Source organism: Colletotrichum higginsianum, chromosome 2 (genome assembly GCF_001672515.1).
Source record: "Colletotrichum higginsianum IMI 349063 chromosome 2, whole genome shotgun sequence".
Lineage (NCBI taxonomy): Eukaryota > Fungi > Ascomycota > Sordariomycetes > Glomerellales > Glomerellaceae > Colletotrichum > Colletotrichum higginsianum.
Genome location: NC_030955.1, coordinates 2447501 through 2460270, shown reverse-complemented (window position 1 = coordinate 2460270; position 12770 = coordinate 2447501). Strand labels below are relative to the sequence as shown.

Genomic DNA, 12770 nt, shown 5'->3' with positions numbered 1-12770 from the left:
CCACTTCGGGCATGGTGCGTCCAATCCCGCCACAGGTGGTTCTCAGTGGTTGCGCAGTGAAGCAAAGAGCTTCCCAATCGACGACGACCCGGCAAATCATCCGATGCATATCCATTGATTGTCGTTGATCCCACGAAACGAAACGCAATAGCAACCACCATCACCACCACCACCACCACCCAACAACAACAAGCCGACGTAACACAGCCAAGATGGGCGGTCTTAACCTGGAAGTCTTCAAGGTATGTAGTTTTGCTACCATCCAGCGCAACTCCACCTGCATCGATTTCTCATTTGGGGAGGGGGGACTGTGGAACTGACATTCAAGCTCCGGCGCAGTTCGGCATGTATGTCATGTTCCCGATTGGCATCATGTACTACTTTGGCACGAACCTCGACAGCCGGTTCGCGGTACCCGATTTCTGGCCCAAGGCGGAGCACTCGCACAAGATCCCATTCGATCGCGACGAGATCAAGTCCGAGTACGTGCGGCTGGCGAAGCGGCAGCGGGCGGTGGAGGAGATGAGGAGGGAGAGGGAGGCGGCGCAGGCGGCGCAGGCGGCGCAGGCAGCGCAGAACCCGCCTTCGAACGGGGAGCAGTCATGAGCATGGCATGTCTGGCCCGACGAGGGAGAGACCGACGTGGAGTAGAAGGCGGGTTGACGCAAGAGGCGACTCGGCCGACCGAATGAAGATTGATCTTTGGAGATGCGTCCGACCCTCCAGCCCTCGGGTCGGGTCGACAGAGGCGATTTTGGAGAAGACCCCTTGCCCGGAGACCCGGGGGAAGGCTAGGAAAGGTGTAGGTGCGCTGTATTATATGGGCGTTTGGCGGTCAAAAACAAAACACCATTTGGCTTTTAGGGGGGAAACTCGTTATTCGAGATGGACGCGGCGTTTTGGGGAGAGAGGGGGGGACCTACTTTCAGGGCGAGGGAGCTCTCTCCGGGCCTCCTCCCCCTCTTCTGGCCGAAGTCAGACATCGCTCCTCACTCAGAACCGCCATTGCGCGGTTGTATTATATAGGTGTTTCTACATTTTTTCTGTACAATGGGAGCCCTCCGCCCCACCCCGACGGTGTTGTACATCTTCCGACATCCAGCCGTCAATCCTCGATTAATACTATGATCCCTCAAGAGTCCAAGTCGGATTAGTTCTTGGCCTCTCAGGAGTCCAGGTTCTCCTCGATTCTTGCCCACTCCTCCTCGGACATGTCTCCCTTGACGGGGTTCCCGTACACGGCTTGCACCTCGGGGAACTCCTGCAGAGCGGCCAGCAGGTCGGCCAGCGAGGTCGCCTCGAGGCCCTTGTCGAGCTTGACTTTGGTGTCGTCGTTGGCGGACCAGATAATGTCGGAGCTGAGCAGCTTCAGGCCAAACTTGGGGCCGACGCCGCTGGCGACGGCGTTGGTCATGTTGGGCTGCGTCCATACGACGAGGTTCCCGTCGTCGTCGGCCTCGAGGTCCTCGGCGCCCGCCTCGATGGCGTCGTCCAGGATGTCGTCGACGCCCGGCCCGCCGCCGCCCTCGCCGGCCGCCTCGAAGACGACGCGCCCGAGGCGCGTGAAGAAGAAGGCGGCCGCGTTGGCCGCGCCCTTGTGCCTCTTGATCAGGACCTTGAGGTCCTGCAGGCTGCGGGCCTTGCTCTCCGTCTCGGCCTCGATGATGAGGGCGACGCCGGGGGGCAGGATGGCCTCGAGGGTCAGGGGCTCGAGGGAGGCGCCCGACGCGGTGCGGCCTTGGCCGCGGGCTACGGCGGAGTCGATCACGTTCTTTGGGACGCCGGCTGGTGGTTCGGAAAAAGGAGGGGTACACGGTTAGTCGCCTGTTCGTGTGGGTGCGTGTGCGCGTGTATGTGTTCTCGAGAGGAGGGTTCGGTTCATTGGGGCGGGGGCGGAGGGGGGAGGGGGGGTTGTCAGGTACATTTTTTTGCATTCGCGATGGCCGTGGCTAGTTGAGGGTTATCGGTTGTCCCGTGTACTGTATAGAGAAACAAGGGTGTGTGTGTCAGCCTTTGGGTTCTGCACTTGCTTCGAGACGGCGTCGAACCGGGCGGAAAGGGGGGGGGAGTCGCACGTCGTGAGTAGAGGGCAATCATCTTGGAGTGCTGGCTACGCATGCTGTTCTTCTGCGCGTCTGCGGCGCCTTTCCTGTGCTTGATCTTGGACCACTTGTTGTGACCGCTCGGCGCGGCGGGCGTCGTCGAGAGCGGGCGGAGGCATTGGTGGCAGAACGGGAATGCGGGTTGGACTCGAGGTGCGGGCGCGGCGAAGATGCGCGACGCGATGCTCCGGACGGGGACGGGGGCGAGCGGGCGCATGGTGATGGTGAGTGGGTTGGTGAATATGGCCAAGATTGAGAGACTCGGTCCCGGGGATCAGTAGCGGTGAGAAAGAGGTGTGTCCGAGATTCGGCGGCGTCGGGAGTTGGGAAGCTTCACGGCCTCTTCGTCTGGTCATGTCATGATTCTGCCAGACTGCCGGAACCTTTTCTGCGATACAGACGGGCCGCGACTGGCAGCCCGGAGCTTCAAATATAAATGGGGCCACCGGGAGTGGCTGGGCGTGTGGCTGGACATGTACCTTGGCCAGACCGACCTGTATGTCACCTGTCACACCATGCCTATTATGTACCTGTCAGACCCAGAAACAAGCCACAGCGGGTGTGTCCAGACTCCAGTGGGCGAGCGAGTGGTAGCTCGCCGGGGGGGTTATCGCCCCTAATTGCCCAGAGGCTTGGACCGTCCCGTACCTGACCACATGCCTGTCCTGTCCCTCAACCTGTCCCCTAATATCACATCCCACCTTCCAACAACACATCCGACGAAAGGGACAAACCCACCACCTACAAATCAACAACATAACCGTCCCAGTGTGTGTGTGCTCGACGGCGTCAAAAACCACACGCTCTTTCGACGTCCCCAATGTCGTCGACGGGAGGCCCCAATGGCTCCAACGGGGACCAGGCGCAAGCAGCAGCAGCAGCCTCGCCCAGGCCATCGACAGCTGCATCTGGACCACCGCCATCACAGCCACCTCCAGCAACAGCTTCCCCCTCCGCCGCAGCGGACTCGGCAGCGACATCCACCCCCGAGCTCGACGTCCCCAAGCTCCAATCCCTCCCCGCCGAACAACAGGAGCTCTTCCTCCTGACATTCGTCACCACCCTGTCCAAGCACGTCCTCAGCCTGCCTGCCGATGACTGCACCGCCCAGCAGTTCTACCTCAAGAAGGAGATCTTCCAGATCATCAATCTTCCCTCGCCGCAGCCGAGCCGCGTAGTCAGGAACAACCTCGGCAAGTGTCTCGCTCACATCTTCGCCCACGGCGACAGGAAGCTCCTCTTCGAGACCATCAACGACCTCATCTCCATCATCTCGGGCGCCAAATCCAAGGCCGATGCCGGACCCCGCACGAAGCACGCCGCCGTCGCCTGCTTGGGCGACGTGTATGCCTCCGCCGGCGACAGCGCCATCGGCCTGCACCAGCTGGCCTGCGTCACGCTCGTCAAGCTGCTCAAGTCGTCCTCCAACAATGCGGGTCTCCGCGCCGCTGTCTTCGGGTCCCTGGGCAAGATCGTCAAGATGGTGGAGGGAAGCGTGGACGAGAACATCGCCAGGGACATTTTCAAACAATCGCGCAGCTACGCCACGAGCGACAAGGGCTCGCTCGTCGTCGTGTCGGCGTGTCGGTGTTTGAGAACCCTAGTCCGACACACGGCATACTTTGAAAACTCGAGCGACTTTGAGAAGCTCCAGGCCGTCATATTCAAGGTCATGGACTCGAGCTCGTCGCAGGTGAGGCATGCCGCTGCGGAAGCGTTGGCCGAGGCCATGATACGGGGTTATTCCGAAACTGGCGTCGCCGAGGGAGCTCCGGTGTCTTCCAAGGCATCGAGGAGGTTCTCAAAGAAACCCCCCAAGCGTACCGGGACACAGGCCAGCATGGTCGCGGACGAGGACGAGCTGCCCACTTCGCGGCCCGGCAGCCCCGCCCCAGGCGGAAAGAGGACGCAGGACCTTGCGCTCTCGCTCACCGAGATCCTCAAGGTTCTGTCGACGCAGTATGCCAAGATGCCGACGTCCAACAAGGCGAGGGCGGCCATTGGTGTCTGCTACGGCAAGGTCCTCAGGAAACTCGGCGAGAAGACGGTCGAGACGAACTACCTCAGGATCCTCGAAAATTTGACCATCGACCTGTTGGGACAGCCCAACATCGCCAACAACCGGTATCGTCTTCTCATATCGAGGCGCATCGTCGATACGATCCTCCAGGACATCGTCGGCCAGAAGATCCTTGGCGAGTCTGGTCAGACGTCAGCGGCCAAGTCGATCATCAACGACATACTTAAGAACTACCCTCAAGCTTTGACCGAACGCCCGGAGCCGTCAAAAAGCACTCTGATTGCGGCTCTCGGCGCTGTGGCGTCACTCATAAACAACCTTGGTTCTGCGGCGAACAACTTTGCAGAGTCCTGCAGAGACGGTCTTCTCCAGGTCCTCCAGCACCCCAGCTACTCAGTCCAGGTCCACGCTTCGGCATGCATGAAGGCGTTCGTGCTGGCATGTCCGCAGCAGCTCCTGCCCTGCTTGTCTGTGTGCATGAACAGCCTAAGCCGCGAGTTGTCTCTGCTCACGAGCGGAAGAAACTCCCCGCGACGATGTGTGGGATTTGCTCATGGTCTGGCGGCAACGCTGAGCGCCAGTCCTGCGCGGCCTTTACATGGATCCGTCGACATTAACAGCCGTGTCTTGACTATGGCCACGAACCTGCTGAAGTCGAGTGGGCAGTCTGAGCTGAGGGTCTCGAGCACCCAGATCCAGGTCGCGTGGATCTTGATCGGGGGTCTCATGTCCCTCGGGCCCAATTTTGTCAAGATTCATCTGTCACAGCTCCTTCTGCTCTGGAAGAATGCGCTGCCGAAGCCGTTGTCGAAAGATAACACCGCCCACAGGAGCTTTCTGGAGGCATCGTTTCTGACGCATGTCAGGGAGTGTGCTCTGGGATCCATCCTGTCATTTCTGCAGTTTAACAACCGGCTGTTGACGGTCGATGTTTCCAAACGCATAGCCACGATGCTCCAAAACACATCGGCATTCCTGCGAACGCTGCCCTCGAAGAAGATCACCGACGACGTAGCGCAGAGGCTGACGCCGGCGCTGCAGCTGCACGATCTCGACATGATGGTCCAGCGCCGAGTTCTCCAGTGCTACATCAAGCTGGTCAACTTGAGCCCGGCCGGCGGCAGCGAAGCCCTGCTCCAGTCCAACCTCCTCACGATCGCCATATCGCTCTTCGCGGACCCGGAAAACTACTCTGCCAACTCCCTCAGCGCGTCCATTGCGAACGCCGCAGCCACGTTCGAGACTGTCTGGGACGTGGGCGACAACTCGGGATTCGGCATCACCGGCCTGATTTCCGGCTTCAAAATCAAGGGCCTCCCTGGGCAGCAAGACAACTTGATTGAAGGAACGCCGGTCGAAACGGACACCCCCGAAGAGGCGATTGACAGGTTGCTGCTGTCGCCGGTTTGTGGCACCCTGGAACACGACGCATCTCTGCTGTATGTGGGCGACACGGCATCGGAGCCGACGAACCCCGATCCGCCGGCCACCGAGGTCATCAACATGGCCATCCAGCTGTTTGCCTTTGTGTTTCCGCTCACGCCTGCCAAGGTACAGGAGAGCGTTCTCGAGCAGGTCAGGACGTTCATGTCAGCCGGAACCCTGCTGAGAGACACCGGGAGGAAGGCAGCCATCAACGTCAACGTCTCTGTCGCGATTCTGTCGACGCTGCGTGTGGCCGTCAAGGAGACCCAGTCGTCTCCCGGCAACGTTACCAACCTTGCAGTGGAGAGGCTCCTCCAGGACATGCTACGAGACTTCGTCATCGACGGGGATCAGTATGTCCGGAGTGTTGCTTATGCAGCTGTTGCGAGACTTTGCAACGCTTGCGGCAACGCCTTCACCAACCACGAAATCAAGTACCTCGTCGACACCATCGTCAGCAATCGCGAGCCGAGTGCTCGCGCGGGATGTGCCATGGCACTGGGATCCATTCAAACGAAGGTTGGTGGCATGGCGGCGGGTTACCATTTGAAGACAATCCTCGGCATCCTCATGTCCCTGTGCAACGATCCCCACCCCACTGTCCACTTCTGGGCGTTGGAGGCACTGGCCCTGGCATCGGACGCTGCCGGGCTGAGTTTCGCCTCATACGTGCCCAGCACGCTTGGAATGCTCGCGCAGCTCTACGTCTCCGACACGCACCACCCGGAGATATCGTCCGCCATCACCATGAACCTCGAGATGGAGCTGTCTACGCCGGCAGCCATCACTCGATGCGTCGACTCCCTCATCAACGTGCTTGGCCCCGACCTGCAGGACTCCACCAAATCGCGGGAGCTCATCCTCAACCTCGTTAATCAGCTCCAAGAGGAGGACGACTTGCTCGTGCAACGGGCCACTCTGAGCTGTCTCGAACACCTGTCGCTGTACGCCCCCGGCTATATGAACTTTGAGGAGTACGTCAGGTTGCTCCAAAGGTACCTCAGGTCAGAGTACCCAATCCTGCGGGACGTTGCCGTCGACGGTCTCTACAACATCATGAAGAGAGACCCGAACGATGTGATCAAAGCCGCGGAGCAGGGACTCGAGGACCACCTGTGGCTGGTGTTGGATACCGCGCCAACGCACGACGGCATTAGGAACATCATCAGAAACTGGATGCGCCAGACGTGTCTCGCGGACACGGGACTCTGGCTTCAGAGGTTCCAAAACGTGCTGAAAATGACCAGGGCCAAGGCCAAGGAGGAGTCGGACACCGGTATCAAGAAGTCGGGCGGCATGCCGGATCTGCAGGACGAGGAAGTCGCCGGCTTTGCTGGCACCGCCAAGGACGACCAAGACAACAAGGCCGCGTCCGAGGTCGAGCCTCTTCGATGGCAGGTGACGACCTTCGCGATCGGCTGCATCAGCGACATGTTTGTCCTGATTGCAAAGGATGTGATGACGAACGGCGAGTCCGCCGCCCAGCTGGCGCTCCAGAACAAGATTGGCGATGTTGTCCGCATGGCCTTCTCCGCATCCACGTCAAGTGTACTGGAGCTGCGCGTCTGGGGTCTCAAGATCATCGGAGCAGTCCTCAAGATGTTCGGAAGGACGCCGGACCCGGACTTTGAAGAAGCCATGCTCCTGGAGCAGTACCAGGCCCAGATCAGCTCGGCGCTCACGCCCGCCTTCGCCGCAGACTCGTCGCCTGAGTTGGCCTCTGAAGCCGTCAACGTCTGCGCTGGCTTCATCTCGACAGGTATAGTCACGGATGTCGACAGAATGGGGCGCATCCTCAAGACGCTGGTATCCGCGCTCGAGAACTTCTCCAAAGAACACGAGAACGCCGGTATCGGTGACCTCAAGGGTCTTAGCTCCAACGCTCAAGTCATGGTCAAGATGTCGGTTTTCTCGGCATGGGCGGAGCTTCAAGTTGCCAGCTCCGAGCAGAAGTACCTTCTCGACGTGTTGAAGCCGCATATTGGAACGCTGACGCCGCTGTGGCTCGAGTCTCTTCGCGAGTTTGCCCGCCTGCGCTTCGAGCCCGACATATCGATGACGCTGGGACCCCCGTCGCTGTCTGGCAGTCTCGACACCATCTACGCGGCCCTGAATCGAGAGACTCTGCTCAAGTTCTACCAAGAGTCGTGGCTCAAGCTCGTCGACGCCATTGCCAGCTTGATCGAGCAGGACAGCGAGTTCGTCTTTGATGCTTTGGACGGAAAGGAGTCGGAGGGAATCAACACCAACGGCCACACCAAGGGGCCCGACATCAACTACCGCGACGAACCTGTCGCATTCTTCTTCGTCCTGTTCGGTATCGCCTTCGAGGCCCTGGCCACGCGTCCTGGCCAGAGTGACTCGCTGGCTACCCAAGAGCAGAACTTGGCCATCCTGCAGGCTCTCAAGAAGATCCTTCACCCCAGTGTGTCAGGCCATGCCATCTACAGAGAGGCCATCTTCTCGGAGACGATGGACCTCCTCGACCGGCTGGTGTTGACCGAGGGTCTCGACGTCCAGGGCGTCATTGTCGAGATTGCGAGGGCGCTGTGCGTCTCACACCCGTCCGCACGCAAGAAAGACTCCGGCGACGACGGCGACCTGTCCGACGACATCGACCAGCTGTTCGAGCTCACGCGCATCATCGTGCTAGTGCTCGCGGGACTCCTGCCCAACCTCGCTGAAGCGAACCAGCCCGTCCGCCATCAGATGACGGAGGAGGCCGTGCTGCTGATCCGCTCGTCGCTGAATGCGCTCGTCGACGCCGCCGAGGTCTTCCCGTCCATCATCAAGACCGATCTCCACGCCTGCATCATCCACATTCTGGCCACCATCCTCGCGACCCCAGGGTGCCAGGAGGTCATCGTCCCACAGTCCCTGCCCACGCTCAAGCGCTTCGTCGGGAGCATGACCAAGTCACGCAGAGCAGGCGGCGGCGGCGAGGACGGCAAAAGCCCGTCGCCCACGGATGTCCAGCTGCAGGGTTGCCTGCGCCGGTTTCTGTCCATCTACCTCAACGGCCAGAAGCGCGAGGTGCCGACGTCCCTCACCTGCGTCAAAAACTGTCTGCTGGCGAGCACCATCCTGTTTACGGGCGGCACGAACCACCTGGCGGCGAACGATCCGCTGGTGGCGAGATACCTCGACGAGGTGGTCGATTGCCTCACGGACCGCATGGTATGTGACTATCTACGCAAGACTCACGCATGATTTTTTGGGGGGGGTTTAGACTAACACTGAAACGTAGACGGCCAAGATCGCAGCAAACTGCATCAGGTCTCTTATCCTGCAAGCCAACCCGACACCCGCAGACCATACCATCGCGCGCTACCTCCTCCCGCGCCTCATCGCCTTTGTCGCCAACACGGCGCCGGAGGATCCGGAGAACGCGCGGTCCATGATTGCGCATTCGCTCAGCCAGTACGTGGGCGTCGTGCCGCGAGACCGCGTCCCCGTCGCCATGGCGCTCGTGCTGCCCACCCTCTTGGCGCGCGCGTCGTCCGAGGGCGAGGACTGCTACCGTGACACGTCGGCGAGGCTGCTGGAGCTCGCGGCGGTCGACCAGAACGCGTTCCGCAGCATCGTCGCCGGGTTGAACGACGGGCAGAGGGCGTTCCTCGAAGAGGTGATCCGGTGGGGCCGGCAGCAGGGGCCGGCGGAGCAGACGGCCGGCGGGGCTTCGGGCCAGCCGAGCATTGAGTTGAAGATGAACTTTGGGGGCTGAGGACGGGGGGGTGTATTTCCCCCTTATGACGACTTGACTGAAAGAAGGGATATATACCAAAGAGGAGGACCAGCGAAAACGGGGGAGTTGGAGAGAGGGCCGCATGGCGTTGGGGGTGAGCACTGGACGACTGCATCACTCCACATGGGAGTTGGTGTTGGATGAAGTAGAGGTTACAGAACGGAGGGAAACGGTTCATTCGCATGTTCATAATATCCAGGGCAAGAGAGAGGGAGAGAGGGAGAGAGGGAGAGAGGGAGAGAGGGAGATAGAACTGCCCACCCCGATCAGCGTGGGCTTGGACACCAATGAAGCCAGTTACTTCCATACCCATATCTCCAAACGCATCCACCCCATTTGCGCCAACACCACCAACATGCACGGGACAGCATATACATGCGCGAATAGTCTTGTTGGGTAGGACAAACCCGCAAGCGGCGCGGCTGGCAGCACGAACGCCGTGTGTGACAACCAACAAACGGTGCAGCGGGCTACCGTGGAAGCAGGATCTCGGGTGTGGCGAGATCCAGCGGGGGGCCGCAAGCAGCCTCGACGCGAGGGGCCCAAAAGAGAAAGAACAACAATAGAAGCAGGTGAGGTATGGTCTTTCTTATCTTTCTTTCTTGTAGATGCAATAATAAGTTTGTGCCTGATGTATGCAATCTTTTTTTCCCTATCCCTTAGCCTCTTACTGCTTTGGCAAGACCAATAACCGACTTGTCCGTTTCCCTGGCGTTTTGTTTAGATGAGCCGTCCGAGGTTCTCTGGGGGACTTGTCCCTCGCCGGCAGAGATTTATTGGAACGGATTCGATTCCCAAACTGGACTGATGCTGCTTGGGGCCACCCGTGCCGTTCCAGAGTTGGGCCAGCCGAACGGACTGGAATAGGAAGTTCAGCTCGTACGGGGCACCCGGCCTGCCAATTACCGGGAAAGAGACAACTGAAGTGCAGTTCATGAATTACGCAACCGGGCCCCCGTATTGATCTGCTGTGTTCAAGAATGAACCTGTGTTGTTGGTCTGTATCTTGTTCGTGCCGTCGTTACTTGCCCAAATGTGCTCCGTGAATCTTGTTTTTCGGAAGTAGATCTTAGTCTCACCGCCTATGTACTTTGGCCGTCTACCGTTGGTCGGTTTCTGGGATTGCAATGAAGGTCCCGTCCTGACGAACCACAGACCTTTTGAGTCGGCCTTTGCGGAAACCGGGCCTGTCCAGGTCTGAGGCTGGGACTGAAAGGGGACCAACTACCACGGCCAACACTCAGTGTTACGCGGCTGCTTCTTGGCCGGCTAAGGCGTTTGTTAATCTCAATGAGCATTCCAATATACTTTGCGCTCGAGGCCGGCTCATTGGGACCTCTCCCATTGTAGTCGATTCAGCGCTCCTTGCAAAGAACATCGACAAAGTCTCTCGAGGGACCCCTCGCAGAATGTGGATGCGGCGGTGGCAATTTGAGATGGCCCACTAGCATCCTCCCTGATGAGATCCAGGACTGTCGGCGTAACAGCAATCTGGCCGCGCCCCTAGCGGCAGCATCTACGACTGCTGTTATCAGCGGGCAGCTGGGAGGCTGCCGCCGGCATCTACCAAGCTGGAGCTGACTTGCCAACTGGATTTTGGTTGTTGAGAAAATTACGTATTACGATCCTTCCGACACCGAAGTGGCGGACCTGCGGCCGATCATACTTTCTTGAAGGAGAAGGTGTCGTCGACTTGGGACATGTCGAGACCGGACAGGTCTTCGTCGAAGTCGTCTAATGTGGGGGCGGATAGTTGAGTATCGTCTTTGCCCGTGGTCATGGTCAAATCGTTGCGTCGGGCATCCTGCCAAGGAGCCCCCGAGTCCTCGGATCCGGCAACAGAGGCCAGAAGGTGGTGCCTACCGTCTCCCAAAAGAAGGACAGCAGCGTCCCCCGCCCACTCCAGCCACGAGACCTGCGGTTTTCCCATCACCTTTGTCTCGGGCAGGCGCGCGCCAAAGTCTACCGTTCTCGGGCCATCGGACAAGGGATCCCAAACAAACACCAAGCCTGCGTAGCTGTCTCCTTCGTTCGTCACCATCAGCACCTCACGTTGCGTCGGATGCCAGGAGAAACCAGCAATGTTGCTATGAAAGATCAAGACGGCGCGGAGCTCGGAGGATGCCAGATCCCAGACCCAAACAGTGCTTGGCCAGTCTTCCAACGTCGTAGCCAGGAGGCCCGAGGATGCATCGAACGATGAAAGCGTAGGGGCTGGCTTTGCATCGGGACCTCCGTTGGCTGTACGGGTCGGAGCGGATACGGATTGGGTCGCTCTCGAAAAAGAGTGGTGGGAGCCCGACTGGACGTTACCGATTTGCTCTTGCCAGATCTATTATGGTGTCAGCACGCAACGCTGAACGTCGCAAAGGAAGCCGGGTTACCCACCTGAACGGTCTCTCTCGGAGTGATGGCTGTAGGATGGTCAAGCCTCATCGACTCGGTGGCGGTCTTGGTGTCAATGACACGAACGGTACGGGTGTAATCGCACACGGCCATGCGGGCACCATCCGGGCTGAGTTGACAGACCTTGACGCCGGCGCCGAGGTCGTAATGCTCATCCTCGGCCTCGACGGGGGAGGGACCAGACCACGTCTTGAAGAGGTGGCCGTCCGGGGTATAAAACAAGATCTTGTGACCCTGGGCAGCCGACTCCCACATGACGAGCCAGCAGCCGTCTGGGGTCCAGACCAAGCCTTGAGCATCGACGGTGTCAGGCTGCCAGGACCGGAGTACCTCTCTCGTCTTGGGGTGTTGGATGCCGACGATGTCTTTGCCGGCCACTCTGGTGAGGATGGCTAGGTGAGCCGAGCCGGGCCTCAAAGCAAACCCCCGTGAGGCCACGGCAGCCTGGTGGAACTTTGGGTTGCTGATCTCGACTGTTCTCCCGGTCGCCAGGTCAAAGACGGAGAACTTGAGTCCGTACGAGGAGCACATGAAGACTTCGGTGTCGGAGGAGCCGAACTGAACAAATGTAGGCTTCAAGTTGGGGGTTGCGGGGTTGCGGATGACGGCATGGTAGCCCGGTGCCAAGGCCGAGTAGACGTGAATCTGGTCAGCATAGCAGGCGAGAATGCGGCGCGAAGACGGAGACCATCGCAGAGCATAGGCAGGGCCGAGGTTGGAAGGCAGCTTGATGCAATGAACGGTCTCCAAGGATTCGACGGATCGCAGGCTGATGGTGGCCGGAAACAGCAGTGTTGCAATCAGGTTGCCATCGGGACTTGGGGCGCAGCGCACCGACGCTGAGCAAATGGTCAGCCAGTTGTGTCTATGTTTGGTGGTGGTGGAGGCAATGGTGTTGCGGTGTGCGTATCTCACATTTAAAGACGCTTGAAAAGTGCATCATGCATGGATTGGCGGTAGGTAGCCCGGGTGAGTGCCGATACAGAAACCCTCCTGGTGGTCCAAGAGATGATTTGACCTTTTCGGGAAAGTCTTTTGGGACAGTTGTTGCCGACTTGCTGGGATAGGTGGA

At 59.4% G+C, this 12770-nt stretch overlaps 5 protein-coding genes across 5 annotated transcripts; 3 read left to right on the top strand and 2 right to left on the bottom strand.

Moving 5' to 3' along the window:
- Positions 1 to 212: 212 nt before the first annotated feature.
- On the top strand, positions 213 to 606 carry CH63R_02485 (Mitochondrial cytochrome c oxidase assembly factor; the record flags this gene model as incomplete). The annotated part of the gene is made up of 2 exons (XM_018297460.1): positions 213 to 242; positions 340 to 606. The coding sequence occupies 2 exons, from the start codon at positions 213 to 215 to the stop codon at positions 604 to 606; spliced, it is 297 nt and encodes a 98-aa protein (XP_018162276.1).
- Positions 607 to 613: 7 nt separating this feature from the next.
- CH63R_02484 (uncharacterized protein) lies at positions 614 to 1154 on the top strand (the record flags this gene model as incomplete). Its single annotated transcript, XM_018297459.1, is given in 2 exon segments — positions 614 to 802; positions 807 to 1154. Coding segments are annotated over 2 exon segments (537 nt in total).
- An 11-nt stretch (positions 1155 to 1165) lies between these two features.
- On the bottom strand, positions 1166 to 2319 carry CH63R_02483 (Duf28 domain-containing protein; the record flags this gene model as incomplete). Its single annotated transcript, XM_018297458.1, has 2 exons — positions 1166 to 1785; positions 2076 to 2319. 2 exons carry the CDS (start codon positions 2317 to 2319, stop codon positions 1166 to 1168), a joined length of 864 nt encoding a protein of 287 aa, XP_018162274.1.
- A 603-nt stretch (positions 2320 to 2922) lies between these two features.
- On the top strand, positions 2923 to 9271 carry CH63R_02482 (Heat repeat protein; the record flags this gene model as incomplete). Its single annotated transcript, XM_018297457.1, has 2 exons — positions 2923 to 8724; positions 8795 to 9271. The coding sequence occupies 2 exons, from the start codon at positions 2923 to 2925 to the stop codon at positions 9269 to 9271; spliced, it is 6279 nt and encodes a 2092-aa protein (XP_018162273.1).
- A 1681-nt stretch (positions 9272 to 10952) lies between these two features.
- CH63R_02481 (WD40 domain-containing protein) lies at positions 10953 to 12641 on the bottom strand (the record flags this gene model as incomplete). The annotated part of the gene is made up of 3 exons (XM_018297456.1): positions 10953 to 11624; positions 11681 to 12537; positions 12614 to 12641. 3 exons carry the CDS (start codon positions 12639 to 12641, stop codon positions 10953 to 10955), a joined length of 1557 nt encoding a protein of 518 aa, XP_018162272.1.
- Positions 12642 to 12770: the final 129 nt, after the last annotated feature.